Here is a 20,426-nt window from a genome sequence, read left to right on the forward strand (position 1 = left end):
GTTAAAAAATTTTCAATTTTAAGTTTATCAAATTAAGTACCTACCTTTTGCATTAATGGAAAGAGAATACCTTCGGGTAGGTAATAATAAATTGCACCAGGCATTATAATAATATTATGTTTAAATAAGCTAAAAACAAAATAATTAAAAAAATGAATCAGTTTAATTATAAAACACAATAAATATAATCAGGGAGTTGAATCCAGTCTTTGTCTACAAAAGTTTTGACAAACTCAAAACATTGTTGATAAATCCACCTGGTCCATAAAGAAGTATAGAAATGGAAAAATAAGATTTTCAGGCGTTGCCTAGTATATAGGTGAAATAATTCAATTAGATGAATCTCACCCGCATAAATAAAGGTTTCAGATCTTTATCTTCACAAACATCAACAGATGAAAGAATTAAAGGAATATAAATGTTCAAATATGGACAGAATGGTGAATGTTAAACATTGTGTAAAGTGGCCACTTAAACCAGCCATTGACAGGTCATAAGCCCAGTAGAAGCCTAGACTTTGGTATTATCTTCTCTAAAATGTTCTTCATCTCTGTCGTAATATGTTAATATAATAATAAAAAACATGACGTATTAAATTTTTGTATTTGCTGTATTCTCACTTACCTACCTCTAAAAACTTATACTCCTTGCCCACCTAAAAATAACAATATTGTTTACTCTTTTCCTTTTTCTCTTCTGCAAATAGTACAGGGTGTTCTTTAAACCCTGTCACATCCGAAACCACGATGATCAGTATGAGCAAGAAGACATATTTACACATTAAAATTAATTTTTAGAATGAATAAAATTTAAAAAAATATTTATAAAAAAACAAATGGTTGCTTACTTCTGCAAGGGTGAAACGGAGAGGGAGGAGTCTGATACACCGCCAACCACGCGGCCGCGCCCCCCTCGTTTCTCCCCTGCAGAAGTAAGCAACCATTTGTTTTCTAAATGTTTTTTTAAAATTTGATTCATTCTAAAAATTTATTTTAATGTGCCAATATGTCTTCTTGTCCATACTGATCATCGTGGTTTCAGATGTGACAGGGTTTAAAGGACACCTGTATATTCAACACTTTTGTTGTATTAAAAAAATGAATCTAATTAGGTAAGCGTTATCACCTTTCAACATCCCCCCATTCATGGAAAACCCAATTCATTATTCCTATCCTTAAACCCAAGAAAGATCCAAATTTCGACATTTCCTACCGCCCCATAGCCCTCTCTTCCACACTGTTAAAAGTAGTGGAACATATAGTGAGACAACGCTTGAACCGGGTTTTTGGAGCTCGAAAACTCTCCCTGAGTCTCAATTTGGATTCAGGAAAAGAAAGAGCACTATTGAAAGCATGTCGGCTCTGACATCCGATATCAGAGCCCCTCTCACTAAGAAAGAATTCTTAATAGGTGTCTGTCTGGATATAAGTGGTGCATATGACAATGTTATTATCCATATTTTAGAAGCTAAAATGCTGCGAATTTGAGACCCGCAAAAGCTCACTTTTTTAATAGAAAATTTGATTCTCTTTAGAAAAGTAGAAATCAGTGTTCGCGGTCATGCTGCAGTGGAAAGAGAGTTGAGCAAGGGACTACCTCAGGGTTCTGCCCTGAGCCCAATTCTCTTCAATATCTATACGCATGACATCAGCGGAATTGTTCCCTCAGAGACAAGTTTGCTTCAGTATGCTGACAACTTCATGTATGCATATTGGAAGGACCCTAATAATCTAGAAAATATTCTAAATTTAGGTATGAGAAACATCAGGAATCGGTTAGTGGAACATGGCTTGGATCTTCTTCGCAGTCTTAATCCTGGGGATTGGTTTGCAGCAAAGTCCTGCATCTCGTCCTCCATTGGTCTCTATTTTCTGCAGCCCTCTTCAGCTCCACATATGAGGCGCAGTTTAAATCTTCGCACACTTGCTCCAAATATTCCCTTCGGGGGCGCCCTCTATAATTTGTCCCCTCAGCCATTCCCTCTATGATATCGTGCAGGAGACCCTCATGGCGCATAATGTGGCTGATCCATCGGGCTCGCCTCTCTGAGATGGTTTTGATTAAGTGCCTACATTCATCAATTTTGTTGAGAACCTCGTCATTGGTGATGTGGTCTCTCCGGAAAATTCCTAATATTTTTCTGTAGCACCACATCTCGAAGGCCTCTAGTCTTTTTTTATCTCTTTCGGCAAGGCACAATGTCTCACAACCGTACATCAATATGCTCCATATATATGTCTTGGCAATCTTGGATCTATCAACTGGTAAAAGTAATGCCATAACATTCTATAGACAGCGAAAAATCCCAACCATAAAAATTCAACACGGAGATGAGATACTACCTTTTACGACTCAGATTAAGTTCTTGGGAGTAATTCTGGACACTGATCTTACATGGAACTCATACACAAATCATAAAGTAAACAAGTGTCGAGCCGGATTGAATACGTTAAGAGCAGTCTCGCGAGTATGGTGGGGGAGCCACCCTTTTATACAGAGACTTTTTTATACTGCGTATATCTGGAGCCATCTCCATTATGCCTCGTTCCTTTTAGAACCATGTTCAAAAATGAATCTCCAAAGACTTGACCAGATCCAATCTCAAAGTCTGAGACTAGTCATTAGAGCCATGAAGTCATCTCCAATTAACGCTTTACAAGTAGAGGCTTGTGATCCTCTCAAGCCAAGGGTAATCATCTTTTCCGACTGAAGCCAAATGTAACAGAAAAGCCTTGGTTTCCCAAAGTGATTCTGAACAAGTTTGAAACATCCTCCATATGCAGAATGCGCATTGGGCACTGCTGCAATGGTTCTCACCTGTTCAGAATCCCTGTCCGGGACTCAGCCATTTGCGAATGTCAGCTTGGGGAGGATGATTTAAACTGTGTTTTTTTTTGGGTGCCCCATAACTGATTGTTATCCTGATTTCCCATAAATGATTGTTATCCTGATTTGTAGTACCGTGGTAGAGTAACGGACTCATGGATCAGAGGTCGGTTGTTCAAACCCCCCTCTACCACAAGCAGATTTTTAGAAAATGGCCTCTAAATTGTAATATTTAGGTAAATTATAACTCAAACATTTATTTTTGTCTATGTCCGAGCGGATTTATGTGTGTGAAATAGGACCAGAATCCTGAACGAGTGCTTTCGACTCAACGGCTAGTTTTGGGTAAAAATCATCAATTAGCTGTAGAAATTGCAACTCAACAAAAAATTATATTTATTGATTTACCCTAATCTTAATAGTAGAAATATTTTTAGTAAGGAATCGATACAAGCATTTGCTGATACTATACTAATATTTATAGAAAAATATCGGCAATGATACGGATAGTGAATTAAAAAAACAAGGTGCAAACTGCAAAGACACAGACAAACTTGGTTACATAAATTTGATCAACTAAAAAGATAAACAGCAAGAAAATGAAAATTGTAATTTTTAAGTTTAACTTTCAGTTTCATAATTAAAATTTATTTTTTAATTAGGATGAGTCATGCTGTTGAAAATAATCTCTTGGATGCTGATACTCATTTGGATATTGAAGTACTTTTGCCTCAAATTTGGATGTAGAACCTCACTGCGCATGAAAATGAGAGGATGTGCTTCTCTTGATATATTAAGATATCTCTTAACCTCTTCTTTGAGAAAATTGGTGCTTAAAGAGTATAGGGGCTCATCTTTCCGGACTCCTTAATATTTTCACTAGTGATCCATATCCCCCATCCGGGAACTTAATCATAAATCCATCCTCTTTTACGTAGTGCTACAGACTAAATAAAAGTTACATCACCGTGCGTTCACATGGGTTTTCTAAAGTGTTAAATTCGAAACATATCGGTGGAAAATAAATATTGCTGATTCCGTTATATCGGAAGCTTTTGAAAAAAATAATTTTGGATACCAGAATATTCTTAAATAAAATTAAGAATAACTAGGGTTTATAGATTTATTTACAAAGTTCTATGTTTGTAGGTGCATAAAGTACATAATAAAAATATGAAATATCTATTAACTAATTTAATAAATAATTTGTTTAAAATAACTACAATACATTAAGTAAAAGTGACTTGTATCGAAACACAACATGTCCACGGCGCTATAAACTTTCATTAGCTAATTATACAAATCTGTTGGAAAAAGTAGTAAAAAAAAAAGACAAAAAATTTAACAAAAAATATATTATGGAATCAAAACTATGTTGTCTAATAATTTATGACCCAGCTGTCATAAATTCGGATCGCTTATTCGATACACAATTGTTGAAATCGTTTACATAATTTGCACAAAGAAGTGGTTGGGTAGAATTTTCATTGTAGCACTTGATAACCTAAAAGCAGGAGAAATATGTAAAAATATATAAATATGGACACTGGAATGATTTATATGAGAACTTATTGTCACAAACAGATAAAGCAGAGGTTATAAAATATTTGAATGGACTGTAAATAGTTGTAAAAATGACGCGTGTATAAGTTATATGACTATATATAATAATTTCACCATCTACGCCTAATGGTGTATAGGGCGTTACATTAGTACACCAATTGCAGCGTATTGCGATTACTTTTTACATTAAGGCAAGATGATCAGTTTTACACTTCAAATCTAGTCCAGGGCTGCGATTAGAAATGCTACCTTCAGCAGTACATGATGGTAAATAGAAAGTAAAATCGTATATTTTTTTAATAAAAATGTAATGTATCTTCATCGGTAACCTGTAATCGAACATGTCTAGAATTTTTTTTATACATATTCTGTTTTCATGCAGAAAAGTTTATTTTAATTTGTAGACAAAATTGAAGATAAATGTTAAGTTTCCATTGTAATATGGGCCGTGGGTACTAAGAAATATTGCAGTGAAAATCACATTTAAAAAAAAAATAATTCAGCCGCCATTAAAAATCGCGATTGCTAAATCTCAATAAAGCGATTATTTAATATAAATGCTAATGACTCAGAGTCTAAACCAGAAGTGGCAGTTGAGGTTGAAGTTAGGATGGAATGGAAGATGATGCTACAAGTATTGGTGCTTGTATTAAACAAATGTTCCTTTCGGATGAGCTTAATTTATTTCTGCAAGAGAATGATAATAAGGAAAATCATAAAAAATCTAATTCTGATTCATATATCATAGGAAAATAAATTAATATGTTTCGGGGAACAAAAGACCGACCTGAAATGCTGGATAAACTTTTCTTAATTCGACCAACTTCGGTGGAAGCTGAACGAGCATTTTCTGTGATGGGTCTCTTTGCTAATAAACTCAGAGGCCGAATCAATGATGATATGTTGAGTGCAATGATAGTTGTAATACAGTTTTATAAAAAAATAGACATGGCAACACCAGTGTGAATATGTCAAACCTGACATTGTCATCGTAAAGATTGCCATTTTTAATGGTAAACATCCTCAGAACGTTTTGTCATACGAGTGATATTAGTGTTGTTTACAGATACTTGAAAAATTAATTTTGTTAAAAAAATGGAACTAAATCGTGAACATTTTCGTGCAATGATTTTCGACGTGGATTACATCAACACCAGTGTGCCGATCAATTCGCTGCGACTTTAGGTAATGAAGCACCATCTCAAGCCACCGTGTTTCGCTGGTTTTCTGAATTCAATTGTGGTTTCACTTCGTTACAGAACGAATTTCGTGAAGGTTGTCCAAAATCAGCTGTTGTGCCAGAAAAATTCGATGCTTTGCGTGAACTGATATTGCAAGATCGTCATGTGACATACCGTGAGATTGAGGCATGCTTGGGCATTAGTTCCAATCGCATACTTCAATATTGCATGAACATTTGGTCGTCAAAAAGATACGCATTGTATACCGCATAATTTGACAATCGCTCAAAAAAAGATTGGTGCAAACAAATGTTTAAAAAATTCAATCGCGGTGCTTCAAAAGACATCTATAAGATCTTGACAGGCCACGAATCATGGATCTATGCATATGAACCCGAAACTAAACAACAATCGGCTGTATGGGTCTTTTGAGACGAGCCAAATCCAACAAAAGTTGTCCACCAAAAAACGAAGGACTTTGAAGCAAATGGTCGCCTGTTTTTTCGGAATAACTGGAAATGTCGTCACAGTTCCATTGGAGCTACGTAAAACAGTCAATTCTGAATGGTACACCACCATTAGTTTGCCAGAAGTGTTCGGAAAAATAAGGGAAACCAATTGCAGAAGACAAATCATTCTCAACCACGACAATGCAAGCTGTCACACATCAGCTCAAACAAGTGAACTTTTGAGCATACAAAAAATCGAATTGATGGGTCATCCGCCGTACAGTCCTGATTTGGCACCCAATGAATTTTTTCTTATTCTCGCATATTATTGCATATCGCATTATATTGCGAGGTCAACAATTTTCGACGCCTGAGGAAGCGGGTGATACGTTCAAATCACATGTTTTGGAGGTACCTCAATATGACTGGAAAAAGTGCTTCGAAAATTGGTACAAACGCATGCAAAAGTGTATTGATCTTAAGGAGAATATTTTTAAAAACAACAAAGCTATTTTCGATTATAAATATTTGTTTTTACTTGTCTACCTCAAAACTTAAGTAGCAACCCTCATATATGTTATCAATTTATTAACATAAAATTTAATTGCTATTATTTTTTTAAATTTTAATTTAGAAATAAATTAAATGCTATTTACCATTTTAGTTCTTTGCTATTGACCCCCTGGACAAAACCAAGTAGACCCGGGAAAACCCGGGTTTTACCGAAACTAGTTTTAAAAATTTTGCTCAAAATAAAAAACCCTAATAGATACAAATATTTTTTCTTTTCACGGCATTTTCTTGATGTCAATTTTAATTAATCTATTTATTAGTTTTCAGATAGTTAGACAGTTATCCAAGCTTGTAGGTCATTGCCAAAACATGAGATACGGTATGAGTATTACTTACAGACTGATGTTTTAACATGATTATCAGTAAAAAAAAAATACTGAATAAAGGGCCAACTTGGTATTAACATAATATTAATTAAAAATACAACTGTCATGGTTTAATTCTGTGTCAAATAAAACTAGAATCTCAGACAAATAATGGACTTAATGGTTACCTTCAGGTAAAAATCCTGAAAAGGGAAATCGAGTGGAGACAAGCACATCTTGCGGCATTTGCCTAATGAGTTCCTGGGTTTGATTTCCAGCCAGAGCGACAATGTAAAGTATTTATTTAAAATATGTTTTTTCACAGCAATCTTTGGAGTTCCTCCTGAAGCATAATACTGATCATTATACCTTAATGTACATGATAAATTATTGCTGATACACTGCAATCGGAATGCCAATGCAAATGGGAGAATGATGATAATGGAATTAAACTGTCAAAAACCATATAGAAATTTGGAATGTAAACAAGATGAAATACATGGAAAACTAAATTTTAAGAAGCATTTAAACTTACTGAATTAATGCAATAATAAAACAGATGAATTTCGACCGAAAGATCTTTAAGTTATTGGATACATAGCATTTTTATAAAAACATGCTTTTAACATAGAGTAAATCAAAGAATGGAGAGCATATCATACCAGGGCTTTGAATTCTGGGCATGGTGGGAGTTTGCCAGTGACACAGGCAGTTTGTGCCCGTTTGAACATTTGTGCGGTTTCAGTGATAGCTTTTTTATACTCGGCATCCATCCTTTCATTAAAAGCATCGTGGTTTTTCTTTAAAGCATCTATTTGATTCCTCCAATAATCAGTTCCACTTTTGACATCCAAGTCTGATTTATAGTCTTTCTTAGAGCCTGTCAGCGCAATTATGTTCTAAAAAAAATTTTTAATCATTAATAAAATGTAATATAGAATGTGAAATATTGACATTTGTAATTTTGAGTTTTAAATTATTTTTGACATTATGTAATGAAAAGATTCAAACATTGGTATTCGCTGGCTCCGATTCCGTAATTCGTTTCATTGCAGCTTCTGATACGTGAATTGGAGAGTCATTATTGAGACTTAATTTTCTTGTACTCTGAGTTCCACCCATTTTAAAAAATTATATTAAATAAAGTAATTTCAAAAAAACATTTTTCAGTAGCCGAATTTTTACTTTTGTTTTGTTGGCTGGTGTGGATTAATCCAAAGATAAAAATATATCAAAATGTACAACGTGACCATTGATATAGACAATAACAAGGATTGACAATAAACTAAGCCAAGAATCATAAACAATTTGTTATGCAAAAACTGCCAGTCAAGTTTTAAAAAATATAAAGTAAAACTCCAAATATCCGGATTAAAGATATAATAAAATTAAGGCAATGTTTTGAAAGAAAACGCAAAATTTACTTTAAGGTCACTTTTTTTATTGATTTTGAAATAATACGGTGAATTGGAATCACATTAAAAACTTACATAATCATGTCCAGCAAAATTAACTGCCCTTTTTTTATTTGTTATAATAACATCTCCTTTATTTTTCAATTTCCTGATAACAATACGGTTGACTGGAGTTTAGATAAACGGAGTTCTACTTTATTGATTTCCTGTAAAAAAAAAACCAATACTAGCTATTCTATAATAAGTATATGATTCCCTGAATAGTTATCAAATTAAATTCGCAGCAATACTTAGTTATATGTACACATTCCTTTTGTAACAGGCATTCAAGATTTAATTAAATCGTTCTCTTCGAAATTATTTCAATCATAAGATTTTCTAAATACGTTTTTAAGGATACCTTAAATTAATTTATTTGACGTACTTAAGGGCGTTCCTCACATTTATCTTAAAAAAGATTTTTGAACAGCAAGTAATGTATGTATGTATGTTGGTAGATGTTGTAATAAAGTGTATAAAAAAAATGAAAGTAGCAGATTTCTGTTTTTTTTTTTATTAAAGTGGAAAATTTTAAACCGTGTTTAAAAATTTAAAAAAGGTGAATGAACAAAATATTTTTTTTATAAATAAAAAAACACGTGACGTGTTGCTGATAGTTATTTAATACGTATCTAATTTAATTACTTTTTTAAACAAAAAATGTTGTTTTTTTTTTTCGAAAAACGTCAGCAACACGCTGTTTGAATTATGTTTATAAAATTTGCTAATAACAAAAAAATAATAATAATTAAAGAGCATTAACGCAAACACATTTTTCATTAATTGAAATTCTTGAGCCGCGACGTGCTGCCACCGCTAGCAATTGTGGGAACTTTTGGAAATAATTATTTAAACGCGACATATTCTGTTAATTGTAATAGGGTACAGATTACAGATCTGGGTTGACCTACCTCCTCGTGGTGTACCCTGGGCAACGTCAGTGATGTTTGATATGCAGAGATAACAAGAGTTTATCCGGGAAGCATTGACTATGGAGACGGCTAAGTGGTCAACAACGCCGAGTCCCGGGCGGTGGTTGTTAAATATCCCGTGAGCCGAAGGAGGGCCTGGAGAATTAAATAACTCCAAAAGATCCTAGGGTAATATGGCAGCAGGTATTACTCTTAACTTACCCTAGACACGTGTGGATAGGGTACTGCGGTGTAGAAGGTAACGGGAAACCACTGCACTATCCCTCCCAAGACAATTACAAATGACTACAAGCACAAATGGAAAAATCACGTCATGCGACCCGTTTGAAAACCGGCGCCCCAGTGGGTCCGGGCTGCGGGGTGTGAAATATGCTACCGGCCTCGCTGTGGTGGAAAATCAGGCTCAGCGTGGAAACTGTATTACCGGTAGTGGAAGGCAAGATAGACCTTCTCTCAGATTTGAGAAAAAAATCTCTACATGGAACGTAAGAGATCTATTAAAACCTGGAAAGATAGAAATAGTTGAAAAAGAAATGACTTCACATGGATTAGATATTCTCGGTCTCAGCGAGATACACTGGAAAGGAGAAGGCACTTTTACGTCTGACAATGGAAACCCGTGTATTTTGTTGGACCAGAAGAAGAAAGCAGAAACGGGGTTGCTTTCATAGTTCCACCAAATATTCAAATATTCATTTTAGGCTAAACTCCAACATGCGACAGAATCATTAGTATAAAACTGGACTCTCAACCTGTAAGATTGAATATTATTCAAGTGTATGCTCCGACTTCGGATGCACCTGATGTTGATGCAGACGATTTTTACTCTAAACTGAGCAATGTTATTAAATCGATTCCAAGTCAAGAAGTAACTATGATTTTGGGAGATTTTAATGCTAAACTAGGTGCAACAATCGATGACCATAACATTAGAGAGGTAGTTGGAAAATACGGCTTAGGTTCAAGAAATGACCGTGGAGTAAGACTATTGGATTTTGTTTGGATGAAAAATACACTATAACAAATACGTGTTTCAAACACCACGCACGCAGGCTCTACACTTGGAAATCTCCGGGGGATAACTATAGGAACCAGATTGATTTCATATTTATAAATTCAAGATGCAGATCGTCAATAACTAATGTAAAGACCTATCCTGGGGCAGATCGGTTCTGACTATCAGCTTTTAGTAACCGATATAAAAATAAAACTTCGCAATGCCAAGAATAGACTATAACCACGTAAATGTCTTAACAAGGCAGCTCTATCAAAGTACAAAGACTTAATAAAAGAGAGGCTAAACGATTTCCAACCAAACCAGAACTCAGATCCTGAAACGGAATGGTTGAGACTTAAAGGCGTTATCTGTGATACTGCAGCAGTAGCCGAAAGTAGTGTATCTGAGCAGACAAGACAGCGTAAACATTGGTTGACTGAACAGACATGGGATCTCATTGAAAGAGCTTAAGCAGCGTGGCATCAATTCAGAAGAAGACAACCACGCGTAGGCAGAAATAAACAATCACGTACAAAGATTTTGCAGAAAAGACAAGACGGAAATGATTAACACAATTTGCTAAAAAATAGAAAATCACGCTTCTCGTTTTGAAACCAGAGACCTATTTCAAAAAATCCGAACTTTGACTAGTGACCGCAAGTGCAGAACATGGACCATAGATGATGAGAATGGTATATGCCTAAATGAAATCTCCCTTGTATTAAATAGATGGAAAGATTATTGTTCTGACCTTTACAGTGACCCCGGAAATATGGTAGATTTAAACTCTTCTTTAAACTCTGACGATGAACTAGAGCCCAATATTTCGAAAAGTGAAGTGGAAAATGCCATTAAATATCTTAAGTTAAATAAAGCAGTCAGCTGAATACCAGCTGAATTTATGATACATTTAGGAGACCGAGGTTACCAGGCAATACATACAATTTGTAATCTAATATGGAAAACTGGTACATGGCCAAAAGACTGGACTGAATCCGTTTTCATCCCACTACACAAAAAGGGTTCAACGGCCAAATGTGATACTATAGGATGATTGCACTCACCTCGCATGCAAGTAAAATTGTACTGCATATTTTACATTTGAGGTGAAAATACTTCCTTGACTGGCAAATTCCACAGGAGCAAAAAGGTTTTGTTAAGGGAAAGGGGACGCGCGAGCAGATTTTAAATGTCAGGCAAATTATTGAGAAAAGCAGAGGATTTGACAAACCTGTGTTTCTATAGCTGTTTCATTGATTATGAAAAAGCTTTTGACTGTGTAAATTGGAGCAAATTATGGGTTGTCCCCAATGAGATGGGGGTACCAGCACACATTATTTGCCTGATAAAATCACTTTACAATAAAAGCTCAGCAATTGTGAATTTTAACAATGAACTATCAGAAAACTTTCCAGTTCGAAAAGGTGTTAGACAGGGTTGCATTTTGTCTCCCGTCTTGTTTAATATATATGGTGAATATATCATTCGAAAGGCACTTAACGGCTGGACAAGTAAGTTCACAATTGGAGGAATGAAGTTATCCAACTTAAGATATGCCGATGACACCACACTTATTGCATCGTCAGAGATTAAAATGAAAGAACTAATTGACCGAATAGATGCTGCTAGTTTAGATCTGGGACTCTCAATAAATATTAGCAAAACTAAGCTTATGATCATTGATCGAGCTAATAAAGTAGCGCCATTATCCTTACTGCGCAACTTAGAAAGAGTCAACAATTTGATTTATCTAGGTTCTCTCATTAGTGATGGCGGTGGGTGTGAAGGTGAAATACGGCGACGTGTTGGTATTGCCAAAAGTGCTATGAGTCGGCTGGTGAAGATCTGGAAGATAACCATTAACACCAAAAAGAGACTGGTGAAGGCCTTGGTTTTCTCAGTGTTCATGTATGGTGTGGAGTGTTGGACACTGAGGGAATCTGAAAAGAAAAAAATTGAAGCTTTCGAGATGTGGTGCTGGCGGCGAGTGCTGCGGATTCCGTGGACGGCCAGACGTACGAATGCATCTATTCTCCTGGACATACGAGAAATACTGATATCCATATGCGAGAAAAGAATCCTGTAGTTCTTTGGGCATATTTCTAGAGGATATTCTGATAGTTTGGAGAAAACTATTCTCCTGGAAAGTGTCGAAGGGACAAGGTCGCGTGGACGTCAACCGACAAGACGGAGCGGTAAAGTCACTGAGTTATTAGAATCATCACTGACGAATGCCTATAGAAGAGCACAATACCGTTCCAGATGGAGGGAGACTGTCCACAGACGAGCCATGCCTGGAGTCAGGCGTAATCACCATCTTCAGACATGAGGCACGGATTGAAGAGAGATTCTGTTTTGTTCTTAGATGTAATAGTTGTGCAAATACCTTTAAAAAGTATATTACAATTGTACGGCTGTTCTGCTAAACCATCCTATAATGTTTTATCCATTTTGTGTACGAGTTCATACTATTCATACTGTTTTTGAAAAGCGTGTAGTGTAGCAACAAAATGAAAATAGCAAAGTATTTTATTATTTTAGATTAGACTACTCGTATGCTAGAGCAAACATTTTTGTGCACGGGTCATTTTTATTTGCATAAAGTAATTCGTGTATATTATTGTTATCAAAAACATTTTTCACTTTGTGGTATGACATTTTACACTTATTTGTTTATAAATTTGTATAAACCAAATTTATAAACAAATAAGTTTTTTTTTTTTATTTTTAATTACACTTCGACTTAATTTAATTACACTGCGTGTAATTATAAGTTAGTTAAATTCCTGACGATGAGGTAGTAACCTCGAAACCGGTCGAAGTGTAATTAAAAAAAAAAAAAAATTAAGTGGTTTATACAAATTTATAAACAAATAAGTGTAATTCGTATATATTTATCTCCATCAAAACCATGATGAAATATGACTCGAGTCCAGATAAAAAATGTGAAAAATGTGTTTATGTGAAAATCAATTCCCGCTTTACTATCGCTATGGATTAGAAACACTGGCCTAGGCCAAAATTATGTTTCTAGAAACATAATTTTTCATTGAATCGACTCGTGCATAGGTAAATTATTTAGTGCTGTCGCGATCACAAAACTTACGCAAATACATTTTTAATGAACAGAATATTGATTTGAAAAACGTGAATTTCAAATTTTAGTCAAATGTGCTATGTTTTCTTAAATCTGTTTTGGATTAGACTGAAAAATAACAATAAGTTAAGAAAATGTCATATATATTTTAAATGAAAACAAAAAATATCTGATGAAAACGGTAGCAAAAATTAGCTCTCTTATTACAATTTGAACAATATTAAATACAAGATATTTTATAAATCAAAAATGTACTCGTGTAAAAATGAATTAATATATTACATTTTCTGAACCCATTGTATGTTTTTCATGTACCTACACAACATCCAACATGGTTTTTTTTTTTAAATAGCACATTTCGTTAAAATTCAGTATAACTTTTTAAAATCAACAACCTGTAGATTTTTATGCGTTTGTGTAAGTTTTGCAAACGCGCCAGCTCTAATAATTAATCGGCCAGTAAATAAATGTTTTTCGCAGGAGGCAAACTCGGCAGTTTACAATGGAGTCCTGGTACCGACTTTTATACATGAGAGCGAGGTATGGAATTGGAAAAACAAAGATGAAAGTAAGCTGAATTCCTTCCAAATACGATCTCTCAGGTGAATGTATGCTATAACAATAAATTAAAAGTGAACATGTTAATTTATTTATTATGGATACGGCCTAAGAAACATACAAGTATATGCAAGAAACCGAACAAAAAGAACATAAAACTATGAAGCAAAGGCAAACAAGGGCAATACAATAATGGTAAATAATATATTCATAAACACGATAAACATGTAAGATTTCGAGCTTAACCGTGCCAATCCATCATTATACACTGTTTTAGTGGCGATGAGATCTATAAAAATTCGGAAGATCTATTCAAAAGAATTCCAAGTTGTGTGACGAATTAACTAATCTACAAATCCTGGACATTGGAGTATAAAAACAAAAGTTGCTGTTAGAAGATTTAATAAATAGCAGATTTTGACTTTGTCGAGATTCTTGCATTATATAAGGCTGAGACAAGTATTATCGACCAAATCAATATCCTTGCAATATGATGGAGTGCTGCGTTGGTTTGGAAATGTAGAGCGAATGGATGACAAAAAAACAGCAAAAGAGATTTACTATGCGAATGCATGTAAATGAATGAAGAAAATAAGGAAGACGGAGAAAGACATGACTTAACTTGAAGAAGACTGTCATTTATGAAGAAGATTGTCACAGAATCTGCCATTCAAGTCAAAATTTAGGTGAAAATTGATTTTTGTTTTTCACTCACATTTTCGAATAGTACCTATTATATTCGTGTGACATCATCATCAGTGGCGCTACAGCCCGTTGTGGGCCCTGGCCTCCTCCAGAATTTGTTTCCATTCGTCCTTGCACCCTGTGGCTCTTCTCCAGTTCGTCAGGCTAATCGCTCTAATGTCACTTTCCACATTATCCAGCCATCTTAATTATGGTCTGCCTCTGCTTCGTCTGCCTTCGTGTGACAAGCATGAACAAAAAGCGTTATAAAAAATAGACGTTGATTTCAAATTTAATAACTATAAACATTGATTTGATATTAAAAAATCACTTATCTTTCAATCAATCAATAAAAAGCCGGCATTTGGGTCACGTGGCTAATAATCTGTCATTGCGGATTGTGACATAAACATAACAAATCAGTAGCTTTAGTTTCATTACCTACGTAAAATAATTGTTTTGCGCAAAAGCAAAAAATTTGCCACAGACTACCTACCTTAGTAAGAAAAAGTTATGCTAGCTCAAATTCATTTACATAATAAATCTATAGATGCCCGTCTTTGTTATTACACTATACATTTATAGTTGGAAGTTTAATTATGCAATGTAATAGCTAGTGAATTTACGTAATATAAAGGCTGTTACCAAAAATTTTACAGCTACAAAGCGCATGAAGTGATAAAATTCTAGCAACGAAAGACATATTTTTTAAATTCAGCCAAAATAAAATTATTAAATAATGTCACTTTATGACATGTGCAGTGAGGTGTGTATTGAGTAAATTTATTAATGTTTTTCTATTAATAAATCTCACTAGCTGCAAGACTTGTTATAATCTAAATCTTGTTTTAAAAATGCGTTTTTAAAAATAAATAATTTAAGCATCATTCAAACACTAAACTTCATCGTAAAATTAAAACAAAATATAAATGGGGGCTAGATTGTTTGCCATCCATGCGCTCTGTAGCTGCAAGATGGTCTGTAATCTAGCTCCCATCTGTTATAATTGAAATATATGATAAATGGAAATGAGAAACTAAAAATCTCAATCGTCCATGATCTCTGTAAATGCAAGACGAGCTGGGATATTTATTTACTGTACGGCACCCTTGAAGTTATTTTCACAAAAATAACGCTATATAAATTATCCAACTATAATAATAACAATAGACGAAGAACATTAAAAATTCAAAATCGTCAATTTATGGGTTACGACATTATACGCGTAAGATGAGTCATAAAATAAAAACGGTTATTGCCAGGTAAGTACTTATTCAAAATATTTTTTTTTTCGTTGTCATATTTATTAATATAGTCTATGGTATAATCATAGAATTAAGAAAATGATTCTATGGATATCGTGCATAATGAAGATATCTGTAGTCTGTGGCATAATGTTTGTCGAATATGGTATTTTGAATTCTGTTGATTTTTTTATTATTTGTTATTGGTGTGAAAAAACTCTAGTTTAGGAAGTTTTTTTTATATTTTTTAAATTTAAATAAATTAAAATAAAAATATTTTAACATGGACTCTAACGTTGAATCAACAGTACCATCAGATTTGCCGAAGGTGGAATTATCGGCAGCGCAGAAAGCCAGAATTGAAAAAAACAGGCTCCAAGCACTCTTGCTGAGAGATGCCAAGCTTATCCCACACCCTTCAGCCAAAATGTAATTATTTATCTGGTTTTAAGATTTATTTAATTGTTTAGTTGGCTAAATAATAAAAATATGTGGGAATGTGGAAGAAGCTAGGAATAAATGGCACGATATACGCACTTGTCACTCTTTCCTCTCTGCTTACTAGGGTAGGCGGAGACAGAGAAATGTTCTGATTTAGTAGTAGTTGAACAATATTTCAATCTACTAATTATGAGAATATCCACTTAGTTAATAATATGTACTCCGTAAGGTTGAATAGTACATTATTTGGTAAAATCATGAATATAATTTTTTGTTTACGTATTTAATACTTTATCTTCTTTCTCTTGTTTTATGTCTTATTCACCCCCAGGTGTCAGAGTTGAGTTTAAGATTTATTTACACTGTGTTGTTTGTTTCTAGTTATTATCTATTGGTTAGTTTAGTTAGTATTAACTCACTAGTATTTACAGTTTCATTAAAAAAAAAATACCCAAATATGTATACAAGTACAGATTTATTGGGTCGAAACACAAGGGTCTTTTTTTTAATCTTGTTCAGCACTAATAAACTACGATGGTTAGGACATTTAAGCGAATGTATTACCAAGAATGGATAAAAATATTTATAATGTGAATGTTATTGAATGAGAAATTGAGAATGATACGCATTGTGTTGTGATTTAGGCAACAAACTATTTGAGAACTAAAAGTGGAAATGAAAATATTTAAAATAATTTATTTATACCTATATTTTTAATGCTTTTCTTTTCAGAGAAACAGACAGTGTGTTGCAAAGCATTGTTAAAGTACAAGGAACTAAATTTATTGATAGTGGTGGAGGATTTTTAATTGAGGAAAATCCGGCAGTGCCAGTAACTCAACCTAAATTTACGAAAAAGTTACCCCCTATCATTGATAAATCTGATCGACCGACTTGTGTTGAATGCAATGAAGTTTTTTCCACCTCTTATTTATTCGAAACATTTGATTACAAAGCTTGTGATAAATGCAGGTAACAAAACTCTTATATCTTTCCCGATATCTGATTTAAAAGGTTTACCCTAGCTTATTATTATTATGGATAACTTATATAGCGCCATTTTCGTAACAAAATACCTCAAAGGCGCTTTACATAGTGATTCTTTTAAATTTGTAATCTAATTAAAATAATTTGTTTTGTTGTCACATGCTACGGATTTATTCAAATGATTTAGAGAACAAGTGGGTTTTAATTTTTTCCGAAACATCACTTCACTTTCACAGCCTCGCACCTCTGCTGGGAGAGCATTCCATGTCATAGGGGCTGCAACCACAAATGCGCGTTCACTAAATTTAGTGCGCTGTTTGCGTAGAGGTATAATAACTTTTCCTCTCACAGTAGACGTAGCTGATCTAAGCGTTAGACGCCTGTCAGCTAGTTCATCTGGAATGCATAGTTCCCTTAGATATTCCGGAGCAGAGTTATGCAGTGACTTATACATAAGCCAACAGAGTTTGTATTCGACCCTCTGTGGAAAACGTAGCCAGTGTAGTTCCCAAAGTAGTGGAGTGATATGACTGAACTTAGAGATTCCGAAAATAAGTCTCGCTGCGGCATTCAATACAGATTGTAGGCCAGAAGCATTAGTAGTTTCGGAAAGCACAGAACCTTCCATTTACAGGTGATATAACACTGAGTTTATAATAGTGAGTTTTACACTTGTAGATAGAGGATCTGTGCTTTCCGAAACTACTAGTGCTTCAAAATAAACTCAAATGGTCTTTTAAAACAAAGTGTTTAATTTAATAGTGTTATTTCACAAAGTTAATGCCGATTTAATAAATATTATAATTGATAATGGGTGTCAATTAATCGCCTTAACATTGACAAATATTAAGCAATTTCTTTTTTGATAAAATAGAGTTTAAACTAAAAATTATTTTTAATTCAGTTACAAAATAAAAAATATTTCTCTGAAATGCTATCTGCTGTAAAAAAACCTTGGTATTACTTTAAACTGTAAGCGATATGACAAAAATTGTTACGAGGTTTGTACCATACGGTATGTAATTTTAAAATTCATCTATATCTTTTTTGTAAATCTGAATATTTCTGGATTAAAAATATTAATGATAAATATTATGTTCCAATGTATGTGTACAATGATAACTATAATAGAACCAACCGGAAGTATAAAAGCTCTTCTTAATACTTAGTGTGAAACACCTTATATTAAATTAAAAACAATCCATTACTTCAAGCACAACCTTGTTTTGTCTAAACTATTTTATTAAAATATTTGGTATAACTACATAACTGTCTGCTTTAAAAAAAAATATATATATATATTTCTGTTAACCCTCTTAACTCTATTTTACACTCACAGCTGAAGCTAGATATTAATTAACCTTGAAAAATTTGTAAAATTAAATAAATATATCAAAACTTGTATTGTGAATCCATTTCCAACGTTACGTGAAATGATTATGGGGATTTACAGATATAAATTAACTTATACAAATACTAGAGTAGTGGTAACCACCTTAACTTTCGTAGAACAATATAATTTAGACAGGCGCCGTGGCGCAGTTGGTTAGACGGCTATCTGTGAAACTGGCGTCGCGGGTTCGATTCCCGCCAGTTGCAAGAAAAAAATCCAAGAAAGATTTTTTTCTCAATTGGTCTGGGTGTTGTGGTGTATTTTTCATTACCTTCTTCCATATCCCCTCTATCCCACCTGCTGACAAGCCTCAAAATAGAGGCTTAGCGGGTTATTCCTTTTTAAAAAAAAAATAAAAAAATATATGAATACTGTACCTGTTGCAGGGATAATGAAGACAAACATTCCCTCATAACCAGAACTGAAGCTAAAAATGATTATTTGCTGAAGGATTGCGATTTAGACAGTAGGGAGCCCATATTGAAATGTATCTTGCGCAAAAATCCTCACAACAGTCGCTGGGGATCCATGAAACTTTATCTCCATATCCAAATAGAGGAGAGAGCATTGCAAGTTTGGGGTTCTCAGGAGACATTACTTGAAGAAAAAGAACAACGTTTGGAAAAACGGGATGTCTCCAAATCTAAAAAGTACTCTAAACAGTTAAAAGAATTGAGGATGAATGTTAGAAGCAGTTTATATGTCAAAACTAAATCGGTCCACGTTCATACTTATGGAGCTGAAATTTATAGTGAGGATAGTGATACCTATACCCATGAGTGCACTATCTGTCAGCATATTGAAGAATTTGAAAAAATGTAATAAAAGGGGATATTAAGACTACCATTTAAGTCAGCAGCCAGTATCAAATTTATCACATCAAAAGCCGTTAAAAAGAGAAAAAAAACATCTAAAAAGGATTTTTTATCATTTTTTTTTCTGTGGATACCTATATGTTTTGTTTTAATGAGGGGAAGTTCAGTGGTTTCAAAAATAAATTATTTGTTATTAGACTCAAACTAAGCGCAGCTAGACGCAATGAAAGAATAATATTTTTATGTATTGTATTATCATAGCGATGATTTTTTAGTTTTGTAATTTTTTAAATCCCCAATGAGACTTCCAAATTACACTGCCAGCAACATCACGAGTTCCTGTGGGTGAGAGATCAAAACATACATTTGAACTGTGAAACATAATTTTCAAGAAGCAATGAAAACATAGGTTTACCTGACATTTATTTTACGAACTGCTGACTTGCAGGCATTGTACCACATTGTTTGACATAATCAGATTAGTTTGTAGGAATGTCAGTTTGTTTTTGTGTCTGTCACTTAAAAGTCGAACTCCGTACAATTATAATTTGTACTCTCTAAATGTCAAAACACTAGAGGTTATAATGATATATAAAAGGATAAAATATCCGCTTTTGTGGTGGATATAAAGAAATAGTGCGAGTTGGGGAATATTTGCCTGAGAGATCGAGTGATTATCCGGCGATCTGCAATTTAGGCCTGAAGATGGAACCGGCATGCACCTACACTTGACATCGTCTTAGTCCCGACTGAGACTCCCCTAGCCAGCGAACAAGCAGCTATATCCGCATAGAGCAGTTTATCTATCAGGCGGATGTTCCGATCCAAGTGTTAAATAGCACTTTTCATAATGTAAACAATATATGTATATAGAAATACATTGTGTTTTATTTAATTGCTTATACTTAAATTTATTATTACTTAAAT

The 20,426-nt window shown here is 34.0% G+C and overlaps 2 protein-coding genes across 3 annotated transcripts; one reads left to right on the forward strand and one right to left on the reverse strand.

The window, feature by feature from the left end:
- Nucleotides 1-4,189: 4,189 nt before the first annotated feature.
- Chchd3 (Coiled-coil-helix-coiled-coil-helix domain containing 3) lies at nucleotides 4,190-8,127 on the reverse strand. Of its 2 annotated transcripts, none has more exons than XM_088224560.1 (3): nucleotides 7,909-8,125; nucleotides 7,560-7,796; nucleotides 4,190-4,330 (listed from the first exon to the last, which is right to left on the reverse strand). In XM_088224560.1, the coding sequence occupies exons 1-3, from the start codon at nucleotides 8,017-8,019 to the stop codon at nucleotides 4,214-4,216; spliced, it is 465 nt and encodes a 154-aa protein (XP_088080686.1). In that variant the 5' UTR covers nucleotides 8,020-8,125; the 3' UTR covers nucleotides 4,190-4,213. The 2 variants fall into 2 exon arrangements, with proteins under 2 accessions (XP_088080686.1, XP_088080677.1); XM_088224551.1 differs by lacking the exon at nucleotides 4,190-4,330 and adding an exon at nucleotides 7,091-7,240 and having other exon boundaries at nucleotides 7,909-8,127.
- A 7,854-nt stretch (nucleotides 8,128-15,981) lies between these two features.
- On the forward strand, nucleotides 15,982-20,377 carry Xpac (DNA repair protein complementing XP-A cells homolog Xpac). Its single transcript, XM_088224608.1, has 3 exons — nucleotides 15,982-16,292; nucleotides 17,037-17,276; nucleotides 19,071-20,377. Exons 1-3 carry the CDS (start codon nucleotides 16,147-16,149, stop codon nucleotides 19,504-19,506), a joined length of 822 nt encoding a protein of 273 aa, XP_088080734.1. The 5' UTR covers nucleotides 15,982-16,146; the 3' UTR covers nucleotides 19,507-20,377.
- Nucleotides 20,378-20,426: the final 49 nt, after the last annotated feature.

This window comes from Micrasema longulum, unplaced genomic scaffold, assembly GCF_059751315.1.
Source record: "Micrasema longulum isolate JH-2025_06_02 unplaced genomic scaffold, ASM5975131v1 h1tg000031l, whole genome shotgun sequence".
Taxonomy (NCBI): Eukaryota; Metazoa; Arthropoda; class Insecta; order Trichoptera; family Brachycentridae; genus Micrasema; species Micrasema longulum.